The sequence below is a fragment of the Xiphias gladius genome, chromosome 1, assembly GCF_016859285.1.
Source record: "Xiphias gladius isolate SHS-SW01 ecotype Sanya breed wild chromosome 1, ASM1685928v1, whole genome shotgun sequence".
NCBI lineage: Eukaryota > Metazoa > Chordata > Actinopteri > Istiophoriformes > Xiphiidae > Xiphias > Xiphias gladius.
Window position 1 is genome coordinate 3,790,322 of NC_053400.1, and position 27,088 is coordinate 3,817,409.

General features: G+C 39.1%; 1 protein-coding gene across 6 annotated transcripts in view; it reads left to right on the forward strand.

Annotated features, from left to right (window-relative positions):
* lrrk1 (leucine-rich repeat kinase 1) overlaps window positions 1–27,088 on the forward strand; it is a 102,360-nt gene that overhangs the window by 58,156 nt on the left and 17,116 nt on the right. For all 6 annotated transcript variants that reach the window (XM_040124387.1, XM_040124388.1, XM_040124386.1 and 3 more), the window contains 17 exons: window positions 2,387–2,559; window positions 2,789–2,909; window positions 3,136–3,295; window positions 4,719–4,897; window positions 5,044–5,141; window positions 5,796–5,967; window positions 6,059–6,228; window positions 6,995–7,134; window positions 12,368–12,683; window positions 16,183–16,352; window positions 18,054–18,257; window positions 18,350–18,489; window positions 18,821–18,958; window positions 23,073–23,267; window positions 23,962–24,113; window positions 25,587–25,704; window positions 26,499–26,615. In XM_040124387.1, the coding sequence (XP_039980321.1) occupies window positions 2,387–2,559; window positions 2,789–2,909; window positions 3,136–3,295; window positions 4,719–4,897; window positions 5,044–5,141; window positions 5,796–5,967; window positions 6,059–6,228; window positions 6,995–7,134; window positions 12,368–12,683; window positions 16,183–16,352; window positions 18,054–18,257; window positions 18,350–18,489; window positions 18,821–18,958; window positions 23,073–23,267; window positions 23,962–24,113; window positions 25,587–25,704; window positions 26,499–26,615 (2,763 nt within the window). The remainder of the gene's footprint in view (window positions 1–2,386; window positions 2,560–2,788; window positions 2,910–3,135; window positions 3,296–4,718; window positions 4,898–5,043; window positions 5,142–5,795; window positions 5,968–6,058; window positions 6,229–6,994; window positions 7,135–12,367; window positions 12,684–16,182; window positions 16,353–18,053; window positions 18,258–18,349; window positions 18,490–18,820; window positions 18,959–23,072; window positions 23,268–23,961; window positions 24,114–25,586; window positions 25,705–26,498; window positions 26,616–27,088) is intronic.

A 27,088-nucleotide genomic window follows, 5' to 3' on the forward strand; every position in this document is an offset into this window, starting at 1 on the left:
CAATGCAAGTTTGCATAAATAGGTAATAATAGGGTGTAAGTTTTCAAAGACAGCCACTGCCCCTTCTGTTATTGGTAGTATGGCTCTTCCTGTACTATGGTCCACTGCTGCAACTTAGTTTAAGCTTATGTTCAGTAGCCTACTGATGTTCTTGTATCCTCTCCCATCTTTATGAAGTCTTACAATCTGATTTCTTACTCGTTCATACAGTCCATTATTATTTGGAGCCATGTTGTATACACAACCCAGGCCAAAACTGAGAAAGCTGTGGTCTTCACAGGTATTCTTTTATAACTTTGTTCAAATTTATTGCAGTCATCACAAGTAAACTGACTTGTTTTTTTTAAATTATAATTACGATCAAATACCATACACTTCAACTTAAAAATAATATAATTATATAAGATCATATAATTTTTAATCATTTCACTTTTTAGTGATATTGCACAGTGGTGTACTTAATTTTGTTGTATACTGTAAATGTATCTTCACCTACAGTTTTTGCTTAAAAAAAATAGTGGAAAAAACGTAAGAGATACAGTCCTATAATGAAATAAATTCAGCTGAAATAGATGGGTACAGGTTTTGATACGAAACCTGCTATGAGTACCAACAGCCATTAAAGAAAAAACAATTTGAGCATTTTTAGGTTTTATAAATGTATTACTATACATTTATAGTTTACAAAAAATGCGATGAATAGCTTTTAATAAGTTTGCAAGTATAGCAGAAGTTTAGGACTTTTACTTTTTTACTGTCAAAAATTAGAATTTGAGAATTTTGATGAATATGGGTTTAGGGTTCTGTTTATGGAAATAAATGTGTCTTTTAACTAATTTTAATTAATGTCAATATCAAAAAAACTGTAAGTTGTGAAGGATTGAAACTAACACGTCTTACCAGTTGCATATGTTGATTAAAACATGTTTGTTTTTTTTAGTTTTTCCTGAGCTTTCAGCTGCACCTCACCATCTTCATCATCCCCCATATAGGAGTTACTGGTCATGTGACCAAAGTTCCATATACTTGATAGATCCATACTAATGAAAACTTTATGATGAGTCAGTAACCTCCATCTGCTGAGGAAGACTATGTGAAGTGTTTTAAAGACCTGGAAAAGTTGTTTGTGTCAAACAACTGGTCAAGAATGACCTTTCACACTCATTTTTGGTTTTGTTGATCATCAGGCTAATACACTATGGTCCTTGATTCCGTTGTGGCGCTAAGACCAGCACAAGCAGTGCTCCAACAGTTTGGTATTTTCCTGACCTTGAAATTTGCTTTTGTCTGTCTGTGTGGTATTTTGGTGCCAAGTGCAGAGTGCACTGTGAACAGGTGAGAGAAGAGGTGTAAACAGGTGGGATGCTCATAAAAATGAGGCAGAAGAAAGTGAGTGTTTGGTATCTGTTTGTGGTGCAAGTTTAAAGGAGCACTGGTAAATCCGTATGTGTTTATCTATAAATTAATATTATTTCTGACAGTATCTGTTTTTCACAGCTGCTTTATTCTGTGTGAAAAGTTTCTGCTCCAGTTGATAAAATTGACACCAGGCTGCTACAAATACCTCCATATACCTCTACGCACATTAGACGGGTGCGTTATGCCTTGGTATTCTGCCTGTATATGCGAACGACATTGGATTAGTGGAGCTCAGCTAATCCTGAGAGACAGCCTGCTTTCCTGCTCTTTAAAAAAAATGGTTCAGGGATTCATTTTTTATTCCTGAAATGCATTAATCAGCATAAAGTGCAGACGCTGCTGTCACATTTTGTGAGATGATGAAACCATTGACAAAGTGAAATGCAGTAGAGTTATGACTGAAATACATTGGATTGATGCAATCATATAAACTGCTTCACCAAACTATTATTTTAATAATTTGTTTCTATCATGATTGTACTAAATATTTAAAAAACTTCTACCATCTGCCTTTGGCTGCAGATATGTGGTGTTCACTTGGTGCTGCTCTGCACCGTCCATACAACAATATGATTTCCTGTAGAAGCAGTTTATTTATTTGTTAAGCTGTTGTCGTCATTCGTCAGGGTGTGATTGGCATAGTTGTTTCAGAGCAATGAGACCACTAATGTCACTGGTTAATCACCAGACCCTTCAATCTACAGTATGTTCCACTTCACCCAGCTCTTTTGTACTTTGTGCCGCTGCAAAAATAGCAGGTACACTTATAGACGCCTACAAAAAGACCTACTACATTTTACTTGTCATTCCCTTTGCACGATTACCATAGGACCCTTTGTGTGTTAATTGATATGCAAATCAGACTGTCCAATTTACAAATCAAATCTGTTTATTTTTGCTTATGCTTATTGATATTTTTTTATTCTCTAATACACACACAATAAAGATTAGTTTCTGTGTCCTATAGGCACGAGCACCAAACTCTGCAGTGGTGGTTGTGGGAACACATTTGGATCTCATCGATACAAAGTTTCGCACTGAGAGACTGGCTACGCTGAGAGCTTATATTCTGTCTCTGTGCCGATCCCCGTCTGGGGCTCGAGCCACTGGCTACCCTGACATCACCTGGAAACACCTATAGTAAGCACAAATTTTAAATTTTATTGTTTTTTATTTATATTGATAAAAAGCAGCTACATTGTTTGCATATGCTTCATGCAAGTGCAGCAGGGTCACTAGTATCAGCCTTACAGAACATCTGTTAGTCTGTAGAGTGTATTCATGTGTGTGTGTGTGTGTGTGTGTGTGTGTGTGTGTGTGTGTGTGTGTGTGTGTGTGTGTGTGTGTGTGTGTGTGTCTTGGTACTCAGTGAAGTTTCCTGTAAGACCCTGGAGGGTTTTGAAGGGCTGAAGAAGCTGATCTACCAGGTGGCTCTCTCCATGAAAGACAGTGGCAGCTCAGCCTGTGGCAGTAAATTGCTGGGCAGACTGGTGAGCGAGGCACTGTCACTGGGGATGTGTTTGTGTAGTGAAAGCTTGCTTTTTGACACTCCACCTCTGCATGTCTAATATCAGTTTATCAGTGCAATATCAGTTTAAACACAAAACAGTAAGTATAGAAAAACAACAAAATGACCATAATGTATCAAAGATTACTTACAAATCTTTTTGTTATTCTAAAGCACAGATAGATTTTTATCATTGTCTCCTCCACCAGATCCCCAGGAGTTATGTGACACTTCAGGAAGCAGTGATAGCGGAGAAGCAGAGGCGAGATGCAGAGGGAGATGTCCAGTATCTAACTGATGCCCAGCTGCACCGCATCATTGAACAGAACCCAAAAAGTGACATTAGTGACTATGAGGACCTACAGACTGGTACTGCGACTTTCATCAAACACCTGAAATGAAAATCATTTCTTTGACTTGTCAAACAGTTCAAACTACCTAGAACCATCACCTTGTACAAAAGTGTCTTTACAGTATTCATTTCAGAAAGATTCCCATTTACTTTGCTGAGCCACCACAAAAACACCTGTAGACAGCCCTGTGCTTGTCATTGATTGGGCTTAGGAGGGACAACACCCAAGCGCATAGTCGCCATGAGGGACAGGGAGCCATATTGCCCCCAATATATGAAGTACTGAAATTTGTGCCACCAAATATTTGTAATTGACCTGCAGTGTTGGGGGAGTTAGTTAAAAACTTTAATCAATTACTCATTGCATATCATTCACTGAAAAAGTATTTGCATTACTTTACTAATTATTCAGCTGCAAAGTGTTGCGTTACATTTCTTATTACTTTCGTTACTTAGTTGTCAGTTCCATCAAAGGTGCCTCAAAAACAAATTCAAATCATCTGCATCTTCACGTTGCATCTTTTGCATCTAACACATATAGAAACATAAAACAAGACATTGTGGTATAACAAACAGGCAACTAGCTTAGCTTCGGTGACTGCACACAGCTCTTCAGAAGTCCCTACCTCAGAATCGCATTTACGTACCCTCCAACTCTAAACAAAACTAGATGACTCGTGAATGTCTGCGTACCCGTAGCTAACATTAGCCAGCCAAGAGAAACAATACATTTAAATAAGTAAGCTTAGATATTACCTGGAGTCACATTTCTCTTCTTTTAGTAGAGGCTGCTCGCCTCCTCCCACCTCAAACTCTAATTAAACAAGCATGTCCAAGACCAGTATGTCCACTGAACATGTAAGACAGTGAACAAACTGACTCCCAAATGTCAAAGTAACATAGTGTTACTGAGATTAGTAACTCTACTGTTATTACTGAATTTCTAATTGTAGTCCCTTACACTACTCACTAATAAATTAAAGTAATCACATCACTGTAACATGTGTGAGTAATGCACTACTGCCAGCGCTGTTGACCAGTAACATCATAAGATCCCTCCAAAGGCTGAAAGAAAGTTTGTTTGTTGCTCTTAACAATAATAATTTATTTACTGAACATTCAAAATGAAGTCACTGGTTGAAGACTTAATACTGAAAATAAATAGAAATACTTAGTATTTAGGTAAAAAAAAAAAACAAGCTCATAAGCAGATTTTGTAGCGTGTTTGCATTTTTGGATACAAATAAGAGGCTGACTGACCAGTAAGGTGATTGGTTACTTCCAGATTTTGTCAGGCTGCTCATATAACTAGGTACAGCGACCTGCTCATGCTACTATGGCAGAATATATCCCTAATTTTCCATATCAGCAACATTGACCATTAGTAATGAAGAAACATCATGTACATGGCTCTCTTTTTTGCAATGTATTCACATCCAGCCATCAGCTTCTTAATAGAGACGGGGACCCTGCTGCACTTCCCAGACACCAGCCATGGCCTGCGTACCCTCTATTTCCTATGTCCTGTGTGGCTGTCTGAATGCCTAGAGAGGATCATACACCTCAAGTCCTCTCGCTCTGTAGCCAGGAATGGAGTTATTCGAGCTGAGGACCTTAGGGTGAGACTCAGGAAGCAACTGGAAAATGGATAAAAATCGTACACAAGAAGCTGAAATATCAGAAAAAAAGTTTGGGCTCTGTGAGTTGCTTGTGTGGTAACAATTCCTGACTTCCACTTCCTTCTATGATGATGTCTGTTGTGCAGATGCTGTTGGTAGGAACTGGGTTTACGCAGCAGACAGAGGAACAGTATTTCCAGTTTCTAGCCAAGTTTGAGATTGCTCTACCTGTGGCCAACAACAGGTAAAATATTGTCTATATACAAATTAATACCCAGTGGAGGTTCCACAAATGGAGATTCCTTGTACATTTTGACATTTTTTATTATGTGCGCTTGCTCTACAAAGCCAAGAATAGCACGTCACATCCAAAGGTTTCTTTTCTTTCGCTTTATAGCTAATCCCACAGTTTTTTCACCACACAACTTTTAACACCAAAAAATCATCACTGGCAACCATGCAGACCTCCCTCCCAGCCACCTAGAAAACAGCCAGAATCACCATAGCAATCATCCCAAAAACCTTAGCAACAACCTAACAACACTCAGGCAACTACGTGAACAACATAACAAGTGCTTAGCAACCACCCTATGATCCCGTAGCAAAAACCTAAATGAAAATGACTTACCATCACACACACCCAACGAAAACCTAAAAACACTCTGGCAACTACCTTGAAGACAGTTATCACCCTAGCAAACTCTTAGCAAAAAACTAGCTACTACACAGGAAAGACTTCAGAAACCTTAAAGTAGGAAGTAGGAGCTAATGTGTAAGCAACGCACTAACAACAACAAAAATTCTTGTACTAGTGTCAAGCAGAAAGTATACCTAAAGTTTCCTCCGATCTTTACTAATTTTAAATGTGTTCTTCATTTTTGCTTTCCTCTTTCTGTAGCTATCTGCTGCCCCACCTCCTTCCCCCCAAGCCAGCCATGGACCTCCACGTCTTCCGCCAGCAGTTCAACAACACCCTACAACGTCTTTTCAAAATGAGCTTTGTTCCTGCCGGATTTTGGGAGCGCTTCATTGCGAGGATGCTCATCAGTCTCACAGAGATGGACCTGCAGGTATTGAAACCAGCATATTTTTCATCATTCACCTGTTACACTTACACTTTCAGCTTTTACATGTATGGCCTGAAATGTTGTGTTTGTGCAGTCATTTGATCACAAAAGAAACGCCAGGAGCCAGCGCAGCAGGAACTCTGTGATCTACAGTTTTGCTGGAACCCAGCAGAGGAACCGTTGCAGCACCTTCAGAGTCCGACGCAGCCAGACCATCTACTGGAAGGAGGGGCTGCTGGTCACTTTTGATGGAGGTTATCTCAGGTCAGAGCTCAGGCTAGAAGGATGTTGGCAGTAATTAGAGGAGCCCGCTCTAGATCAAGATAAGCAGACTTGAGTCAAGAACCTGTGAAGGCAAACAGCAGGTCAGCACTAGTGTTCAGTCAACTTTAAGGGCATTCTGGTTCACAGGAAGTGGGTAGGTTTGTAAGTTCCACAGTTAAACCTGGACATTACAGGGGATTTATGACAAATGTGGACTTTTTGAAAAGGTCTTGAACAATAGGAACAAGTGATTTTTGCTCAGAATATGCACCAAACATGGTATTGCCTGTCTTAATATCTTAAGCCCGCTGATATTCACAATCTTTACCTTTACCTTAATTTTCAAGCTTCAGCATTTTCATTTCATTGCCGATAGTTTCAGGTATTCAAGGTTTTCCCCACAGGAGGTTAAATACCTTATATACAGTAGATAGGAGTAGATAGGAGACTTTTCTCTAGTAACACTCATGTCCAATATCTATCACAGCAGTCTTAGTAATTTAATTTATCCTGAAGTGAAATGTACAAAATGAGAAGATAATGCTGAGAGTGAGATATTTCTGATGTAAAAAAAAAAAAAAAATCTGAAATAAATCCATCTGCTGAAAGGGAAGAGAAAATCAATGTTGAACTGCCTAGGCCAAAGCACTTGTTCCTGCTGCTCTTGCTGCTCCACATCAGCTGCTGTGCACGGGCCAAACTGTGTCAGCAAGCATATTAAACTTCCAGTAAAATTAGGTGGTGACATGCATTTGTGTTTCTGCAGCGTGGAGTCATCAGACGTCAACTGGAAGAGAAAGAAAAGTGGAGGCATAAAGATCATCTGCCAGTCAGAAATGAGAGATTTCTCTGCCATGGCCTTCATCACAGACCACGTCAACTCTCTGATAGAGCAGTGGTTCCCTGGTCAGTGCACTGTTCTCTGTTTATGTGGACACAATAACTCAGCTGCTGGGAGCTGACAGTCAGCTTTAAGTACTTGGTCAGATTCTTAGTCTTGTTACATTACCTTTGTATTTGATCAGATATTTCCAGATTTAAATCATTGTTATTATTATTAGGGGTCCAATCCCGATGGGGCTGGGTGCCACGCAACATGTCTCCTTGCTGTATACCAGCACGAGGAGACATTTTGTCAGGGGAGAGGTAAAATGTTGCACACGTCAGACACCAAAAATGGCACATGTCCACTTGAAGGTGGCGCTCTGATCAAGGTTAGCGCATTTTGGCTGAAAAGAATTTTGATAATGGGGGGGGGGGGGGTAGCACAGTACAGACACCACATAAAGATGTAAAATAATATTTACATCTTGACATTTTTTTTATATTTAGAGCTGACACTGGTTATTTTTCAATAAATGTGATTTTTCACATGGGTCAGCCCAAAACACAATCACTTGATTGAGCAGGTTAAAGAGAATCTTACCCATGAATAATCTACTGTTCTTAACAACACAGATGATGTTAAAGAATATAATTTGTGGCATACTCACATGTCCTTAAACATTTTGTGGGGTGCTGTAATGTTCAAGCTGCATAAATTGATTTTTTTGGCTACTTAGGGCTAAGCGGACAAGCAAACAGTTGACACGTCCAGCAGACACAGAGCAACATTAGCATTCATATGGAATCGTGTCTCTGTCTACCCGATGAATTGAAGTCCAATATTTACTCTTGGGTTTATCCCAGGAAGGTGACATGTGATACTGCCAGCCCCTATGATCTGTCTTTTAGGTAAAATGTAAAATGTTAGTCCAGACAGTATTTATCAAACTAACTTCAGCCTGCTATTTGAACAGAAGAGCTGTGTGCCCTCCTCTGAACATCATCCAAAATTCATAGAACTATAGTTACATACCTTGGTCTTATTTTTCCTCAAAAATCGCTAACACTAATTTTCACTGACGCATCCATCCACAACAATTCCCACCTTCTAAATACCCAATGCTAATATTAGGATATGCTGCTCTGATTTATTACTACAAAACAAACCTAAGATGTGATCAATTAATCGCTGTAACCTGCTGAGCTGAATCAAACAAATCATAGTGTATATCAACTAACGATAATGTTAGTCACAGGGTGTCAGTCTAAACATTAGGCATACATTAAATATGTAACTTTTGCTGTGTGATGTAGTGACTCTGATCTATCTTCCATGGAGGTTTATGTTTCATGGATGAGTGATAATTTCCTCTGACATTTGCAGGGATGGTCTTTATTTCAGGAGAAATGAGGTGCCTCTGATTCAATATGTAAGAGGAACCCTCTTTTTAGCACTGGTTTAGACTCCGCCAGCTCTGACAGGATTTTGTATGCGCAAAAACGCAAAAGCTGTGTATGTGTGGAAGACTTCAATACTAGCAGGATTTGTATAGATAGATATTGTATATTTTTCCAGCAGATGTTTCATCTCCACAGCTGCTGGAGTTTCAGCAGCCCTACCAAGCAAAGCAGCTTTCTATCAAACACCTAAATAGATATATTTACATTATACATTAACATGGACCATGCCATTACAAACTATTTTTATTTAAATTAAATTGAAAGATTAAACTAACTAAACTACCAAGCACCCTGCTGCCCACTGCCAAGATGTGATGTAGTGTTGGACTGTGACGACTGCTCACTCTCTGTCTGCACCAGAATATCTCATGATTAATTATTTGTTATCTCATTAATGAGTGATGAAGTGTCGAAGTTTAGGTAACTTTTCCACTCTTATCCATCAGTGTGGCTCAGCATAACATGAGGTGACATTTCATACTTTATATACTTTATTCTTTTACTAACTTTATATATATAAAGATTACTTTTTTATTTGTATTTTTTACGGTTTTAAAATAACAAAAGAAAAAGGGCCCAAAACAAAAGTTTGGGCCTGTCACAGCTTGTAAACCCTTTTTGGAGCCAGCTGAGAGTCTTTCAGTTTTTGTTTGGGGTTTTTTTGCCCATTCATTCTTGCAAAAGGCTTTTGGGACTCTTGGGCCGTCTTGTATGAACTGCTCTTTTGAGGACTATCCCTCAGATTTTTGGTCATGTTTAGGTCGGGGGGCTGTGAGGGCCATGGCAAAACCTTCATCTTGCGCCTTTTGAGGTAGTCCATTGTGGATTTTTTAAGTGTGTTAAGGATCATTATCCTTTTGCAGTAGCCATCTTCTTTTCATCTTCAGCTTTTTTACAGATGGTGTGATGTTTGATTCCAGAACTAACACAAGCACAAAGTATGATCAATCCACCCCCCTGCTTAAATGCTGAACCCTCTCATTGTGGCCAACAAGTTGTATTTTAACTTCATAAGTCCACAGGACTTGAAAACTGATGAATTTTGCAGTGAGGACAGACGAAAGGGTTCTTCTGATTACTCTTCCCCGAAGGTCATATGTATGCAGGTGTTGCTGCAAAGTAGAACAGTGCACCACCATACCAGAGTCTGCTAAATCTTCCTGAAGGTTTTTCTAGCAATCGTACAAGCACTTCCCTCAGAAAGTTTTCTTGGTGTTCCAGACCCAAATTGATCTCCACCATTCCTGCCATTTTTGAAATATATATTATGAACTGAAGAAACAGCTACCTGAGAAAAACTCTGCTATCTCCCTATAATCTCTCCTGCTTTGTGAGCATCAATTATTTTAGTTTTCATAGTGCTAGGCAGCTGATTAGTGGCCGTCAAATGCTTCCCATTCAGAGGTGTCGTCATCAGACTATCAGCAGTGACACAGGTACAGAGGTATATTCTTCTTCTGAGGGACATGTGTCTAGTTTTTTATTAAATTGTTTGATGGGTTTTTGAAATCTGACACTAATATTTTATTATATTTTGTAAGCTGCTGATGGGCAATAGTTGGTGTCAATACTAAATGCAACTAAGAAGGACAGAAAAGCTCCCGAAGAAGCATTTTAAGGAACTGTGCACTGAAAGCCAATATTACACAACTAATACAACTATTAACACTACCTGTAATTTTAATATGTATAGATAGTTCCATAAGTATTTGGACAGTGACACGATTTTCTTAATCTTAACTTTGTACACCACCACAGTGGATTTGAAACAAAGCCATCAAGATGTGATTGAAGTGTCGACTTTAAGCCTTAATTCAGTGGGTTTTACAAAAATATCACATTAACCATTTAGGAATTACAGCAATTTTTACACATAGTCCCTCATTTTCAGAGGCTCAAAAGTAATTAGAAATATAAGGATTATTTTTAATACTTGGATGAAAATCCTTTGCAGTCAATGACTGCCTGAATTCATCACCAAATGCTGAGTTTCCTCCATTGAGATGCTTTGCTGGGCCTTTACTGCAGCCGCCTTCAGCCGCTGCTTGTTTATGGGGGGGTTTTCTGCCTTCAGTTTTGTCTTCAGGAAGTGAAAAGCATGCATCAGTTTGGCTGTGGTCAGGTGACTGATTTTGCCATCAAAGAATATTCCATTTGTTTGCCTTGAGAAACTCTTGGTTTGCTTTCACTGTATATTTTGGCTCATTATCCATCTGTTCCATGATCACCATCCTTTTGCAGCATTTGGCTGAATCTGAGCAGATAGTGTAGCCCTGTACACTTCAGAATGCATCCTGCTACTTCTGTCAGCAGTTTCATCATCAGTCAATGACCTAGTTCCATTAGCAGCCATACATGCCCATTCCATAACACTGCCTCCACCATGTTTGACAGATGATGTGGTATGCTTTGAATCATGAGCTGTTCCTTTCCTTCTCCGTACTCTTCTCTTCCCATTCATTCTGGTCCAAGTTAATCTTGGTTTCATTTGTCCAAAGCATTTGTTCCAGAACAGGGCAATTTGGCCTTTCTTTTCTTGAGTCTTACCAGTAGTTTGCACCCTGTGGTAAACCTTCCCTCTAACTGGTTTTAATGTTGTGGCGGATCTGTGTAAATATATTCTGTTGCAGCCACTCAACAGTGAGTTGATGATTTTTTTCTCACATTGTTTTAGTATAATATTAGAGGAACTGTATTCGTGTGTATCCTGTACAGAGGCTCGCAAATAAAGGGGAAGGCAGAATATTTATAACACATCTGGATCGCAACATTCAGCTCTGAGAACACTAGAAGAGTGCCACTAGTTTGAAAGTCCTCTAGGGAGAAATATTCTTCGTTTGTACAAACCCACAAAATGTACTTTTGCATACTAGTCTGTGGTTATGTGACAAAATTGGTGCTAAAAGATTATCTGGAATATTGATTTGGTACTTTGATTGCTAGGCATATAACACACAATTGCTCATTGTTTTCCCAGTTTCATCTATAGTTTTACCTTTGTTTCCAAATCAAAACTAAGATGGCAGCCTGTTGGCCACCTGGATATGAAACAGTCACAACTTGGGAAACGAGTTAAAAGTATTTTTTATTGTGTAATATGCTCTTCTCAGGTGTAATCTCATCAAGTATTATGCTGCAAGAGTTTAGTGGGTTTTAGCCCCATGCCTGGGGCAATGGAATGTGCAAGTTCCCCATGAAGGCACACCCTCTTAACAGCCTGAGGTAATTTTCAGTAGATGTCTTGAACTGCAATGACCTCCAAAAAAAGTCGGAAGTCCTCTGCAGACAAAGGCATTACAACAGAGGGCAGCAACACATCACAAATGTAATTTTTAAAAGAAATGTCCTATTTTAAAATAAATTCGTATTTGCTGATTTGCACCAAATTTGACATGCTTAATCTGAGGGGTTTATGGATGTGTATACCAAATATTGGGAAATTTGAAATATATTTTGATGAGTTAATAAAGAAACATTTTACGGCACCCCCTATGGATTAATTTACACCAAATTTTTCATCAAAGTTGAAAATGTAAACCAACAGATAATATTGGATGTATCTAATCTGGCAGCTTGGAGCTTTTGGATGAGATACGTTTTTCTAAATATGACACCGTACCATCACAAAACAAAGTCATATGGCTAGTTAACAAAATACAAAATAAAAAATGTATTGTTGTTATTGTTATGTGTTTGTTTTTATAATCTAAAAAGTCAGTCACTTGCATTTCAGTAGTAATCGAGCAATGAATTTGTAATCTTGAAATTGAGACTTGCCCAAGTCTGTGTACCAATCTGTTGTGCAACAAGTCCAAATCATATACATCTCTTGTCTCTATGTCCTCACTTGTAGCTTTGACAGCCAGTGAGAGTGATGGGAGTCTCCTCATAGAGCAGTACGCCCCCTGTCCTCTCTGTGCCTCACTGGGCCAACAGAAGCAGGCCAAGCTCCTGACCAGCCGGCCTGGCCAGGTTGGAGAGAGAGGAAATCGTGGAGGAGATGATGGAGGAGGAGGAGGAGGTGGAGCTGCGGTTCATTACTTTAACATGGAGGACTGTGTGCTGGCTGCAGTGGAGAAGGAGCATATCATTTGTCCTCAGCATCCTGACCAGCCAGTCCCCCTACAGGAGCTGGTCCCAGAACTGTTCATGACTGACTTCCCTGCACGGTAACCTCTCAATATTTAATGGACCATCTCATTTTACATCTTCCAGGGCTGCACACTCCACCAAATCTATCAAAACAGTTGTGGTTCAGTACAAATTAATCATTTCTATCAATTACGATAACAGTCTAGACCCCAAAGTAATACTTGAGATCTGTTGGAACAACAGCAGGATGTGACACAGCAATTGCACATTTGAGAGTTTAAGAATCTGACTTAAAAATCGCCATTATTAATTTTATAAAATAAATATTTTTGAAAAAGATTTGTTAAATTTGGTCAATAAATATAGTGACTTAGATATGTACAGTATCTAGTGGGTGGTTTTACAATGTAAAAATAAACTTGTTAGTGCTCTCTGGTGGGAAAACTATACAATGGAGAAAGCTTTTCTAAATGACTTCAAATACATCTTTGACATTCGTCTACTGACATTTTTTGTTACTTAACTGACACATATGCCAATATTGATATTCTCTATCTGTGAGAAGCTTATATCGGTTGGGCTTGAGATATTACAAGACCTGTCTCATACACGTCTGACAGAACAGATAAGTTTCAGTTTTCATGAATATAGCTGTCTACACAGGCCATGTAACAGCTTATGTTTTGTGTAGATATGGTATACATCAAAACTTAGTACACACCTGGTCAATATCACTAAAATGTTAAATAATTTCAAATATTGTCCATTTAATACAGTTTTATTTGTTTTTAGTCAAAGCCCAAGAAGAATGAAGACGATTAATTTCAAAAACAGAAATGTTTGACTAATTAAACTATAATGAAAGCTCTATAATCAAGAACCAACTGCAACAAAACTCAGTACACCCTTCATTGGTGAGATTCCACTCTTTTTTTTTTTTTTAAATATATATTTTGTATGTCCACCTATATTTTTGACATATTCAGTCCTCCTGGGCATGGATTATACCAGTCTTGCAAAAATCTTTGGATAGATGTTCAGCCATCCTTCACAGATGAATCTTTTCAGCAGCTTTCTGCTGGAGGGATTTTGTTGCTCTACCTTCTGCTTTGAAATACTCCTAAAGTGTTGTATTTGATTCAAGTCAGCCAGGTCATAGTTTTGCACTCATGCAGCCCCATATCAGCATACTCAAACCTACATGGTTTACGGTTGGCACTCTGCAATCACTGTGGTAGACCTGACTTTTCCACTCCGAACATGCTGGACCCCATCTAATCCGAATTTATTTTGGTTTCATCTGACCAAAAAATGAGCTGCCAATACTCATCACGCCTCTTTTCATGTTCTTTGGTGAAGTTTGATCTGGCAGCTCTGTACCATTTTGTGAGCAGTTGTTTTCTTGAACGCTGTCTGTAGTGGTTGACTTCATGCACAGTCCTTCATACTGTCTGATCATTCACTGAAACATCAATTGTCCACAGATAGTGCAGGGTTGCTTAAATATTCTGGTTAAGGTTGCTTAAATAGCAAATTGTGCGTGGCGTCATTTTTTTGGAGGACGGCCACTGCCCCTTCTATTTCCGGTAGTATGGCTCTCCTATACCTCCTAACCACTGGTTCTCACAATCTGGTTTCCTACTTCTTCAGGCAGTTCTTACCATGTGGAGCCATATTGCATTAGACACAACCCAGGCCAAAACTGAGAAAGCTGTGGTGTCTAGGCGTTATTTTATTACAATGTTCAAAGAGTTAGCCTTAATTGGAGATTACAGGTGTAATCAGATTTCTTGCAGTGGTCACTTTTGTTGCAGCAGGCACAGGTGTACTCATTTTTGTTGCATTGACATTGTACTTTGGAGTCTGTGTTTTCAATGTTGTCTATCTAACCTGTTTGTTTTTAATTGTACATAATATCAAATAACCAACACTTTAATTTAAAAACAATACAGTTATTGAAAGATGACACAGTTTTGAATCATTGAACATTTTAGTGATATTGCACAGGAGTGTACCTAGTTTTGTTGTATACTGTAACTGTAGCTCAGAGTGTCTGTTCAGGGTCCAGGGCCTCAAGGCTCTGACTTATTGAAGAAAATATTAACTACACTGATTGTGTATTTGACTGTTGAGTGTTGTCAAAACTCTTCTGAGTCTACAGCAGTACCGTGGCTCAATGTATTTTGTTTGACACTGACTGAGAACTCAAGCTGCTTTCACTGCTCTGCTGGTGTAGACTCACAGGTGTAGTTTCAGCGATAGGCTTGCTTGGTCTAAATGAAAAATATTAGTATTGTACTATATTAAATTATTTTAGTCTACCAAATGGCGATAAATTAGATGAATCTTACATGCACCCAATGCGGTACCGGCTTGCTCCGTTTGGGGTCCACAGACTCACAGCTGAGAAACAGTATTTTATTATATAAAGAAGAGGAAAGGCTTTGGTACATTTTAGTATTTTCATTTGATGGCAGATGTGACACTCATGTCACCAATCTAGAGAGGATTCTCACAGCCACTCACTGGACTACAGACTTTTGACAAGCATGTTGACAGCCATATTCCACAGGAGATGGATGAGTCACACAGTATATACTAAGTAAATGCTAAACACGCTTTCTCTCTCTCTCTTTCTCACTCTCACACAAACACACACACACACACACACACACACACACACACACACACACACACACACACACACACACACACACACACACACACACACACCCAATGACAGAAAGCAGCTCTACAGGGCTTTGGCTGTATAATGAGTTTCAGCTGATCTGTTGCCAGTGACTGCATCTGTTGATGTATTGTCAGGGCTCAAGGGTAACCACCACTCCTTCAGCTATTGGAGTAAACATTTAGTCTGTCTCTGCCCCCCCACCCCACACACACACACACCATAAAGTCCATGACGTGCTCTGAAACACTGTGTATGTTGGGTTAGGGGTGGGGGGGTTGGGTGGGAGGTCAGCTGCGCAAGCTTATCTCTGTCTTTGTAAAATAGGCTCATGGAAATGTTTGCTGCAACAGTTAAACAGCCCCTCCAAATATTTTTGCAACTGCAGTTGCAAATGTGTTGTACTCAAGCTCTTAAAGGATCTAAAATGGATGTTGGTATAAACATGAGTGCGACCAACTAACGTCATCCATTTTTACAGCTGGAGGGCTGGCTAGTACAATACATTAAGGTTAAACTGCTTTTTCTAATATTGGAATTTTATTAAAAATGTGATTGCACACAGTTGGGGTTGGTGTTTTCCACCTCCAATATGTAGCTCAAAATTAGAGGTGAGCACTTGACACTAAGATATGATATTACACAGTCTTGGACAATATCTGACCATATTTTAGGACAAATTCATACATAAATGGACTTAATTCCAAAAGGTTCACTTGCTTTTTCTTGCTACTCTGTCTGTTCTGTACTGAACCCACCGAGATGAACTGATATATTCTCACCTGACTCTGGGTAAGACAGCAAATAAGCAAGTTCCCCAAAATGTCTGTGTTCCAGTTTTGGGACTTAATAATAACCAAGAGCCTGTCTTTGTGTGAATGTGTTAGTCTCTTTTTGGAGAAGGCCCAGCTGGAGTACTCTGACGAGGAGAATAACATCCTTGGCCAGGGTGGCAGTGGGACTATCATCTACCGAGCTCGATATTGTGACCAGCCAGTGGCCGTCAAACGCTTCCACTTCAAGACGTGTCGACACCAGATCATCAGCAGTAACACAGGTACAGAGGCATGTTCCTCTTTTTAGTGTCATGTGTTTAGTTTTTAATAAAATTGTTTGATGGCTTTTTGAAATCTGACACTAATATTTTATTATATTTTGGAAGCTGCGGATGGGTTATATTTGGTGTCAATACTAAATGCAACCAGGAAGGACAGAAAAGCTCCTGAAGAAGCATTTTAAGGAACTGTGCACTGAAAGCCAATATTACACAACTAATAAAACTATTAACACTACCTGTATAGTATGTACAGTTGGAAAGTGACACCGTTTTCTTAATTTTGCCTCTGTACACAATCACAATGGGTTTGAAACAAACAAAACAAGATGTGATTGAAATGTAGACTTTCAGCTTTAATTCTGTGGGTTTTATAAAAAGAATCAATTTACCATTTAGGAATTACAGCCATTTCTATACATAGTCCTTCATTTTTAGATGCTCAAAAGTAATTGGACAAACCAACATAATTATAATATCAAAGATTATTTTGAATACTTGGATGAAAATCCTTTGAAGTCAATGACTGCCTGAAGTCTGGAACCCATGGACATCACCAAATGCTGAGTTTCCTTCGTTGAGATGCTTTGTTGTGCAACATTTGGCTGAATCTGAACAGATATTATAGACCTATACACTTCTGAATTCATCATGCTCCTTCTGTCAGCAGACACATCATCAATAATCACCAGTGACCCAGTTCCATTGGCAGCCATACATGCCCATGCAATAACACTGCCTCCATCATGTTTGACAGTTGATGGGGTATGTTTTGGATCACTAGCCGTTCCTTTCCTTCTCCATACTCTCCTCTTCTCATCATTCTGCTACAAATTAATCTTGGTTTCACCTGTCCAAAGATCCTGTTCCAGAACTGTGCAGGTTTTTTTTTAGATGTTTCCTGGCAAAGTCTAATCTGGCCTTTCTGTTCTTTAGTGTTACCATTGGTTTGCACCTTGTGGTAAACCCTCTGTATTTACATTCATGAAGGCGTCTCTTGATTGTAGACTTTAACAGTGACATGCCCACCTCTACGAGAGTGTCCTTGACCTGGCTAGATTAATTACAGTGTACGAATGTAAAAAATTATTTGGGTGCATGTTGAGTAACTCTTGAGTTCAGACACTGAGGCTGGCAAAATGCACAGATTTAATAAGCTATCATGCTAAAGGTTAACATTAACCCTAACCCTAACCCTAATTAGTAGTAGTCTGCTACTGAATCCAGTATTTTGTTTATTAAGGACTTTTTATTAAGGAATTTGTTATTATGTAACAATCATGTGTTTCCAGAAAGTAAATAACAATGTCATGGAAGTATGAATCCCTTCTCTCTTCAGTTAAATGTTGCTCTGAAATGAACAACTATGCCTCCCTCACATATATCATACTGAACTGAAGGAAGTTGCCCTTGATTCAACTCTTCTTGGATAATCATGACCTGGATGACTGAGAAAATTCACAGTTAATTTTATTTGGTATTATTTCCATTTCGAATTTACACAGTTATGTGGATGACTATAGTTGTAGATAGCAAAAGGAGAACACAGATGGAGTAAACAATCTGAATTTATTGCTGCTGGAATTTTCACAATGATAGTTTATGAAAATGAGTAAGTTGGAGCTCATTCCTTCTGGCCTCTCCATATATCCCATTTGTAAGTAGCCTCCTTTTTTGCTTTTGTGCTCCCTCTCATTACTTTAGACACCATGTTGAAACACCTGCAGTCTGCAGATGCCTGTCGGAGCTTCTCTGAATTTCGCCAGGAGGCCAGTATGTTGCACTCTCTTCAGCATCCCTGCATCGTTTCTTTGGTGGGCATCAGCATACATCCACTTTGCTTTGCCCTGCAGTTAGCCCCCCTAGGCAGCCTCAACACTGTGCTGGAGGAGAAGCACAAAGGCAAAGGCACGTAGAGAGATATTCATTGTGTGATTTCCCTATTGAAGTTGGCATGTTTATATGTTAGTGGAATATGAAGTTATGTTTTTTATTTATAGGCTCCAAGTACATGCCCCTTGGTCACATGCTAACCTTCAGAGTAGCGTATCAGATTGCAGCAGGACTGGCATACCTTCACAGGAAGAGCATCATCTTCTGTGACCTTAAATCTGACAACATCCTGGTGTGGTCTCTGCAGGTCTGTATGTGAATTACCATAAGAAAGACATACATTAAAATCTAAATGTCCACCGACATTTAGGTTTATTTATAATATTCAGACATACAGTATTTATGGAATAACTAATCAGCATGTCAGACTGTGTCAGGTGTGGAACAGTAAAGTCCTGAACTCATTTGATTTGTTGTCCCTGTTGTTTCTACATTATCAAGACAGAGACAGGCATTTGAAATACTATAAGTAGTAAATTGAATCATTAAATTGAAATAATTTTTTTTCAAGAAACAAAGAAGCTTGCTTTTTCTGTCATCAAATTCAGCTTGTTAACTCATTCACATGTCTCCTTCAGGTGCAGGATCCTGTCAACATTAAACTGTCTGACTATGGCATTTCTCGACAATCCTTCCATGAGGGCGCATTGGGGGTCGAGGGGACACCGGGTTACCAGGCTCCTGAGATCCGACCAGGCATCGTGTATGATGAGAAGGTACTGACCAATGCTTCTTAACCCACATTAATTGATGTGTGCAGCATTTTTATGAATCTTGTATCTTTGTTACACTGATTGAAATGCACCTTGCGCTCGTTAGCACTGGGAAGTAGAGCAAAGTTGGTGTTATCAGTCTGTTGGTCCATACTTACATACAACAAGATATCTTGAAAACTGTTTGCCATATTTTCATAACATTAAGTATGGACATTTGTGGCCTCCCCCCCCAGGTGAATTATATAGATAGAATACTTTTTTATGCTAAGGGGAAGTTACATTGTTACAGCAGTCAAATCACAGAAATTACAAAACAAAAACGATAAGGTCACTTGAGGAGACAGATAAGAAACAAAATACAATAAAACCATACATAATAAGCAAACAACTAACATAAAAATAAAGTCTGAGAAAAAGACTTTATACTAACTAGAAGAACTAAATACTAGGACCAAATTCAAACTATGATATGTATTAAATGTACACTGTACAGTGATATTGCCAAATAAAAAGACATACACTGTACATATTATAATTGCAAGTAGGTAATAATGTGTACTGTACAGAAAGGTGCTGGATAGCGTTTGATTAGATTAAGACAGAATTAACTGTACAAAGAATACTCCAGGCCGTAGATATTTGGACAGTTTGCTACAAATTTTTTAATTAATCAGGCTCTGAGCTACAACACATTCAATTTGAAATAAAATAATGGCTACTATGCTAAAGTGCCAAGTCTCAGCTCTAACTTGAGCAGGCTGACATCATATAGAAAGAGCTGTGTGGGAGATACAGCCCTTTAAACACACAATGGCCAAATTTTAGGGGTTAAAAAGTAAATGGAAAAATACACATGAATTCAAACAAAATCACCATATTTAATATTTTGTGGAAAATCCTTTATAGTCAATGACTGCCTGAAGTCTTCGACCCACAGATATCAGCGGACACATCTTCCCTGATGATGCTCTCCCAGAGTTTTACTGCAGCCCCCATGCAGCTCTGAACTGCCTAAGAAACATTTAGTGGCCAAGTGTCCACTTACTTTTGAACCCTTGAAATTTTGGCACTTTGATGCTAGTGACAGTGTTATTAATGTCCCTGTCCTCCATGAGATGTTTTATTTAGTTCACTGCATGATCATGCTTCTCATGGTCTGCATTCCAAACCAAAGACGGAAGGATTATCTCAAAACAAGCTCAAATGGGGTTTATTCCAAAGGAGGAGGATCACCCGTCACGGCCAACACATATGAAAGTCTTTATAGAGGCACTTGATCCTAACATTGAACACATGTTGAATTAGTAATTGAGGGTGATCACTGAATTTGTAAAATTTGTTTGATCCACTAACTGCTGTATATGCACAGCATGGGGGATTCTTATACTGCAGCAGAAGTTTATCTGGACTCTGATCTGCTGATCTGTAGTCTCTTTTTTGAGCGGAAGGTGTTAGGATTACAGAGCTGCCCCTCCTTCAGTATTTATTTTACTTGTGGCACCAGAGGATCTACAGTTAGTGAGCTGATTGTTTTGACTGGCTACTTCCTCTCTGCAGCATGTTGCCTTACTGTCTGATTAGTACCATATGTTTGCTTTAATGGAAAAGGAAGAAGAAAAGCCTTAGACCCCTGCAGGTTTTACCACAGCTGTAGAGCGACTACCCTTACTTGCGTCTAGGATTTTCTGATTGCAGTCTAGGACTCAGAATCATTTCAACATTTTTTAATACTAGTGCTGATACGAGTTTCACTACAGATACAAAAACAATACTTTTTGAATACCTTAATTTGTGGAATATAAACATGATTTTCTACTAAACCTTAAACCTAAAATCAGCAAACTTTCGATTCAGCTGGTACTGTCTCACTGTAGTACTGTACCAAGGTTCAATATCCAACCTGGTGTGGATAAGGGCTAGCAGTAGGACTTCAATGAACAATTACTCATCAATGAATCTGTAGATTTTTATTCGATAATAAGTCATTCTGTGAAAGAGCTAGAAAAGAGTGAAAAATGCCCATTAAAAGTGCCCACGTCTTTGAATGTCCTGTTTCATCCAAAATCCAAAGATATCTGGGGAAAAACAGCAAATCATCACATTGGAGAGGAAGTAACTTGAGAATATTAGACATCTTTAACATTTTCTTCAATACCTTAAGTGATGAATGATGAGCAGAAATTAACAAAATTATTGAATAATTTTCTGTCAATTGACTAAATTCATTAATCAACTGATTGTTGCAGCAATAAATGTAACTTACTCATAGCATGGATATTGGTCTGTAATGGCTGTTGTTGATCTGATTTGGCTGGTCCAGGTTGCTGTGAGCTTCGCCTGTCCCCAGGGAAGCTAGCTTTACTAGGGTTTACTGTTTCACTGGTCCCTGCCTCTGTATAGGAAGCTTTCAAAGAGCAGAGAAAACTGTCTATAAGCCTCCACCTCTATTCATCAGCCCGTCTCCCACAGAGTCCGCTGACCTCAGCCAATCAAACACCTTTTCTGCTCTCCTGGGTGTTAATTTCACTTTTTGGTGAGGTTTAATTATTTTAATGAGATGCAGACAAGGCTGGAGAGAGAATAAATGATGGAGCAAGTGAGAAACGAATGAGGAATTTAATAGGAAAATAAATGAAAAGCAGCTTCATGGCTGTTAACATGCATGCCAGCTGTGAGTATCTTGGTAAGAAATGGAACACATCTAAGTATTTGTCAGTTTAGGATCTGGACAATATACAGGAATACTTCTAGAGAAATATTACAGGCCATTTGTTTATAGGGTTGGATAATATCAAGACTGCTCAGTGACAAGATCAGGAATCCACAACATGGATTATTTATTATAGTTAGAATTTAATGAAGAGTGTGGTCTAGAAATGTGTGAAAGGGGGTTTTAACAACTTATTTTGCCTATTAGGTGAAAAGATTTCCTTACTTTGCATTCAGTGTGAGAAAATATGATCTGAATTGCGCGTTATTGCCACCAACGCTTCTGATAACTTAAGACCCAGGCATAAGTAAACAATTTAACAAATATAGCTGTCTTATCAAGGTTTTATCTAGCACATGAATTTCAGATATGTTGTGCAACAAGGATGAGGATAAAGTCTATTTGTCTTTCTTGCGAGAATAAAAACTGTAGACAAAATAAAGAGTGAGAAGATTCTAGATATATCAAACTGAGGTCAGGAGGACTTCTTTGTATGAATATGCCATCTTATAGCCCCTGTGACGCCATACCATACCACAGACCTCAAGTGTATCTGGCGCCACTAGCAAGTGATGTAACCACAAAAGTAGTTGAGTGTTTTTGGCATTGCACTACTGTTTGCTTCTACAGTTATTTTGGGAATTCCCAAAGGGGCTGACTCCCACAATCACTATCTGTGACAATTCAGAGACAGGAATGCACTTGTGTATTTCGGTCCTCTGATATGGGTTTCAAGGATGAGATGAATAAGGTAAGAATGAAAAAACAGGATTTCGTCTTTGCTTTAAAAACAAAAGGTGAAAGTGTTTGGGTTTTTTTTAATCATACCTAATGGCCAGAGCTGCTCTTTGGAGTCAGGGGCCATGACAGTTGCAAACGAGGAGAAAATCCGAGTCCCGAGTATACAAGATGAATGAGCTCTAGATAAGAGAGAGCAGGATAAGCCAGAGTTGTGTCGCTGTGGAGTATCTGTCAATCCGTGTCTCCAGTATCATTATCAGTAAAAGGCAAGCTATTACTGTCATTCACTTCCTGCCCTGTATTCACCTGCTGATAAGTATAGAATTATAGTTTTCCCAGTTTTCTGGCATAAACTGTAAGTACTGTATACTGTATGTTTTATGCCTGTTTTTATTGCATTGCGGCTTAATATGATTTGACTATGACGTGTTCCTATTTGTTTACAAAATGCTCTTTTACTGTATTGTTACTATCCATTTCATCAATATTCCTGACAAGTATTACCTACCTCCAACCACACACTCAGCCTCATCAAAGGCTGTATTTCATTTGTGACAACATTGCATATAAATCTGATTGGAGGTCTGGTTGACCTCCTCAGGTGTAATTCTGAAACCTGACCTTGATGTTCCTTGGTTTTTCTCTCATCATTGCCGCCGGAAGGTGGACGTGTTCTCTTATGGTATGGTGCTGTATGAGCTGCTGTCTGGGCAAAGGCCAGCGCTGGGACAGCACCAGCTTCAGATAGCGAAGAAGCTCTCCAAAGGCATACGGCCAGTTCTGGGCAGTCCAGAGGAGGTTCAGTTCCACTGCCTCCACAGCCTGCTGACTGAATGCTGGGACACCAAGCCTGAGAAGGTGAGCCTCCTTGCTTGTTCACACAGTGTTTCCTGGCAGACACAGTGATCAATCAACACGCAAGTTTCCCTGTTTGCCCCGTTTTTTAGGATTAACTGTACTGCTCATGCTCAACGAGGGTAGTGATTAAGCTGGAAACCGATGAAAAGACATTAAAGGCATACTGAAAAAATTCTCATCCACTACCACAAAGACACAGGGTCATTACCTACAGCTTGGTTGTATGTTACAATGAACAAAACTGGTTATGGACCTTGTCAAACAAGGACAGTATGAACCTTCCATTCAGTACACCCTCTCAATTTTGCTCCTTGCTGGCAGGATAAAAAAAAAAAAGCAGCTAGCTACGCAAGGGAGGTAGCGTGCCTGCGTGCAGCCCTTCGTCTGGCTGTTACTTAGACATTAAGTAACAGCAAGAAGCAGACTTATTCTGTATTTCACTTGTATTAAATTAAAAAAAATTAAATTGTATTGAATGTCCCTAAAGGTTCAAAGGTTAGTGTGGCACAATACTGTTTCAGTTTTATCAACTAGTAATGCAATTGTTTCACAACCAGTTGCACTACAGGTCCCAAGGTTTTACTCAGCAGCAGGCAGTGAGTGGAGCTTAAGTCCACTGATGTTCTGCACTTAAGGAAAGAACAGCAGATCAAAGTTACCCTCTGTTTGTGTGTCTGTGTCTGTGTCTGTGCAGAGGCCGATGGCCATGCAGTGTGTGAGGCAGATGCAGGAGCCTAGCTTCCCCTGCCTCAGGTATGTGTTGTCCTGTGACAGCCACTCGCAGCTCTTCCTGTCCCAGCTGCAGGGATACAGTGCCGTTTTCTGGAACGGAGACAAGGACGATAGGTTTGTTTAACCTCTTTAGTCTGCTAATGATTGCTTTTCATTTGGTTATAATGCATGAAAAAAATCTTTTTAGTCATACATTTCTTGAATTTTTTCCCATCACAGATGTGTCCTAATATGAATGCTTTTCACACTATTTCTGCCACAGTAACTCAGTATTAATATGTAACATTTGATCAGGATTTTTGTGGTAGAAACATTTCATAGTATTACGCCAATGTAGGGTTGCCCCAGTGTCCTTTTTTGCCCCTGATTTGGGTCATTTAGGATCAAGTATAGTCACCATGACACCAGTCGTAACTGCTTTTTTCTAAAAGATAATTGTCCCAAATCACAGTGTTGATAATATCTGTGACATATCTTCTGAGATCCATTCTTCCCTTTAATGGTTTCCCGTAAAAGTGTTTTTGAGGGAGCTGTGTTGATGTAGATCTGATTTCGATAATTTCCCTTCTTCCTTATCATGAGCCAAACACTAAAAAAGCAGTTTGCAGTCAACCAGAGCACTTCGGATGTGTGGTTAACCTAAGATATGCCACTGAAAAAGACACGGACACAAAATGACTTGACCGGTCCAGATTCTGAGGATAGCCCCTCTTTGATCTAAGCTGTTATAAAATCTGATTTGTTCTAGTGAGTGTGGTCCATATCAAAACCTCCAGTGATCATCTGTGTGACATATTTCAGTTTTGTCACATTATCTTAGATTTCTGTAGAAAATTCAGAGTGCCACAGCACAGGGTCTGAATACTTTTGTAAATTAGAGAATTCAGTTTTTGATTTTTAATGAATTTGCAGTAAAATCTACAACACAATAAAGAGTGCAAAAAGTGAAGGGGTCTGAGTAATTTCTGATGCCACTTTACAAGCAATAGTAAATCCAGTATAAATAAGAATTTATGAAAATTTTAATTTATTTTTTCTAATTTTATACTGCATGTTTCATATTTGCCTATCTGTGAATCCATCAAACATGATGTTCCAGGTTATATCTGAGACACCAAAGCCAAAGTGAACACATTCAGAATGACTTCTGCAATTGTCCATTGCGCTGTTGAACGGTGTGAGTGCACAGCTATGGTAAATTTGGCCTAGGAAGTAGTTCTGCAAGGAAGGGATTTTTACTGTGATTGGTGTGTATTTAATATCTTTTAATATTCAGCTTTATTTTAACTTCCAGCTCAGTGGTTCAGACAAAATGATTAAGTCTGTCTGATGCCTTGTGTCAATTGCTCTAATTACACTCCTCTGTGAAGATGTGTGTTTACCAGAGCAGCAGCTTCACCAGTCTCAGCAGTTATACTGTTGAGTGAAATGTTATCATAACATGGTGAAATATAGGGAGTGTGTGTGTGTGTGTGTGTGTGTGTGTGTGTGTGTGTGTGTGTGTGTGTGTGTGTGTGTGTGTGTGTGTGTGTGTGTGTGTGTGTGTGTGTGTGTGTGTGTGTGTGTGTGTGTGTGTGTTGTGAATAGGAACTACAGTGTGGTGAATGTGGAGAAGGGCCAGGTGGAAGTGAAGAGGATGTCTTGTCCAGGCAGCAGGATTAGCTGTCAGATGAAGATGTGTAACACTCTGTGGATGGCCACTGAGGTACACAGCACCCAGCCAACACTACCTGACATTCTATTTATATAAAACAGTACTTGTTCGTCTCAAAGTTAGGATGAGCCAGAATATCCACCATGGCAGGGACTACATTCAACGCACCTCTTGGAAACACCTGGAATTTTTTTGCAGCTTCCAAGGACATTTACATAATTCTTAGAAATATCCTGGAAAACAATTTGTCTGGGTTTATCTATAAATATGGCAATCAATAGTTGTATGACCTGTCAGAAAGCCAGCACAATCAATTTTAATGGCTGGATGCTGACGTTAGGACAGTGTACAGGGTTGAGATAAAGTTAAAATCACATCCACACAGTTAAGCTTTTAAATGCTCTAATTCACTGGAACAGTGTTTCCACTTGAGCCACACCTGTTCGTCAAGGATGTTTTTAGAACCTAACTTCTTTTGAGAGATGTTTTTGTTGTCACGCAAAGGTTTCATGAAAAACCTTTGAACAAGAGGGGAACTGAGAAAAGAGAGCCCTGGAGTAAATAAAGTCCACAATGGTAGAGCAGTGTGTGTCAAACCAGTGTTTGAGATTGTGTGATAGCCTTTGCTAAAGAGCCATCATATCAAATCATGTAATGGCTACACACATTGTTAGCTTAGATTAAAGGAGGATTTCAACATAGTTCCCCCTGAATCCACAGAAGAAAAAATATACCCTTAGAGAAAATGTAACAATGTTGCAAACAGGATTATTCCCTGACATGCTGTATGTCCTGACTCAAAATATGCTCATTGTTGTTTATTTTTTTGCATGTTTGTTTCATAGGAGCAGGAAGTGTTCATCTACAGTCTGAAGGACATGTGTCCACTCAGTCAACCCCAGAAACAGTTTTCCTGTCCAGCCGTCATCACGTGCCTGTTCCCTGTTCCAGCAATAGAACAGGTCATCTCACGTTTCAACATACACTCACACACCCCGAAACACAAGATGTTGTACTCATGTCTGTGTTGTCAGTCATCACCATCTCAGTGCTGTGAGGCAGAGAAGCAGTTTTTTGTAACTGGAAGGTCACCAGTTTGAATCCCTGGATTGATAAGAAAATTCGAGTCTTGCAGTAATAAGTTTCATTACCCAGAAACCATCCAAGGTGATGTTAGTAAATGGCTTTCATATGCTCAGTTTGTTCATAAGACCGAAGTCAAGACTCTACAGAGCCCAGCAGCTGTTGGGATAAATGTTTTTTACCATTTGTGCACATAAACTAGTAATTAGTACTCAAAACAGTCATTGTTCCCTCAAATTTATCTTTTTGGTACAAAAATCAAGAAAGAAAAAACAGAAAACAGAAGAATTGATAGTCCCATAACATACAGTATGTCAACTAATTTTGCAGAGTTATAGTATCTCAATTGTCA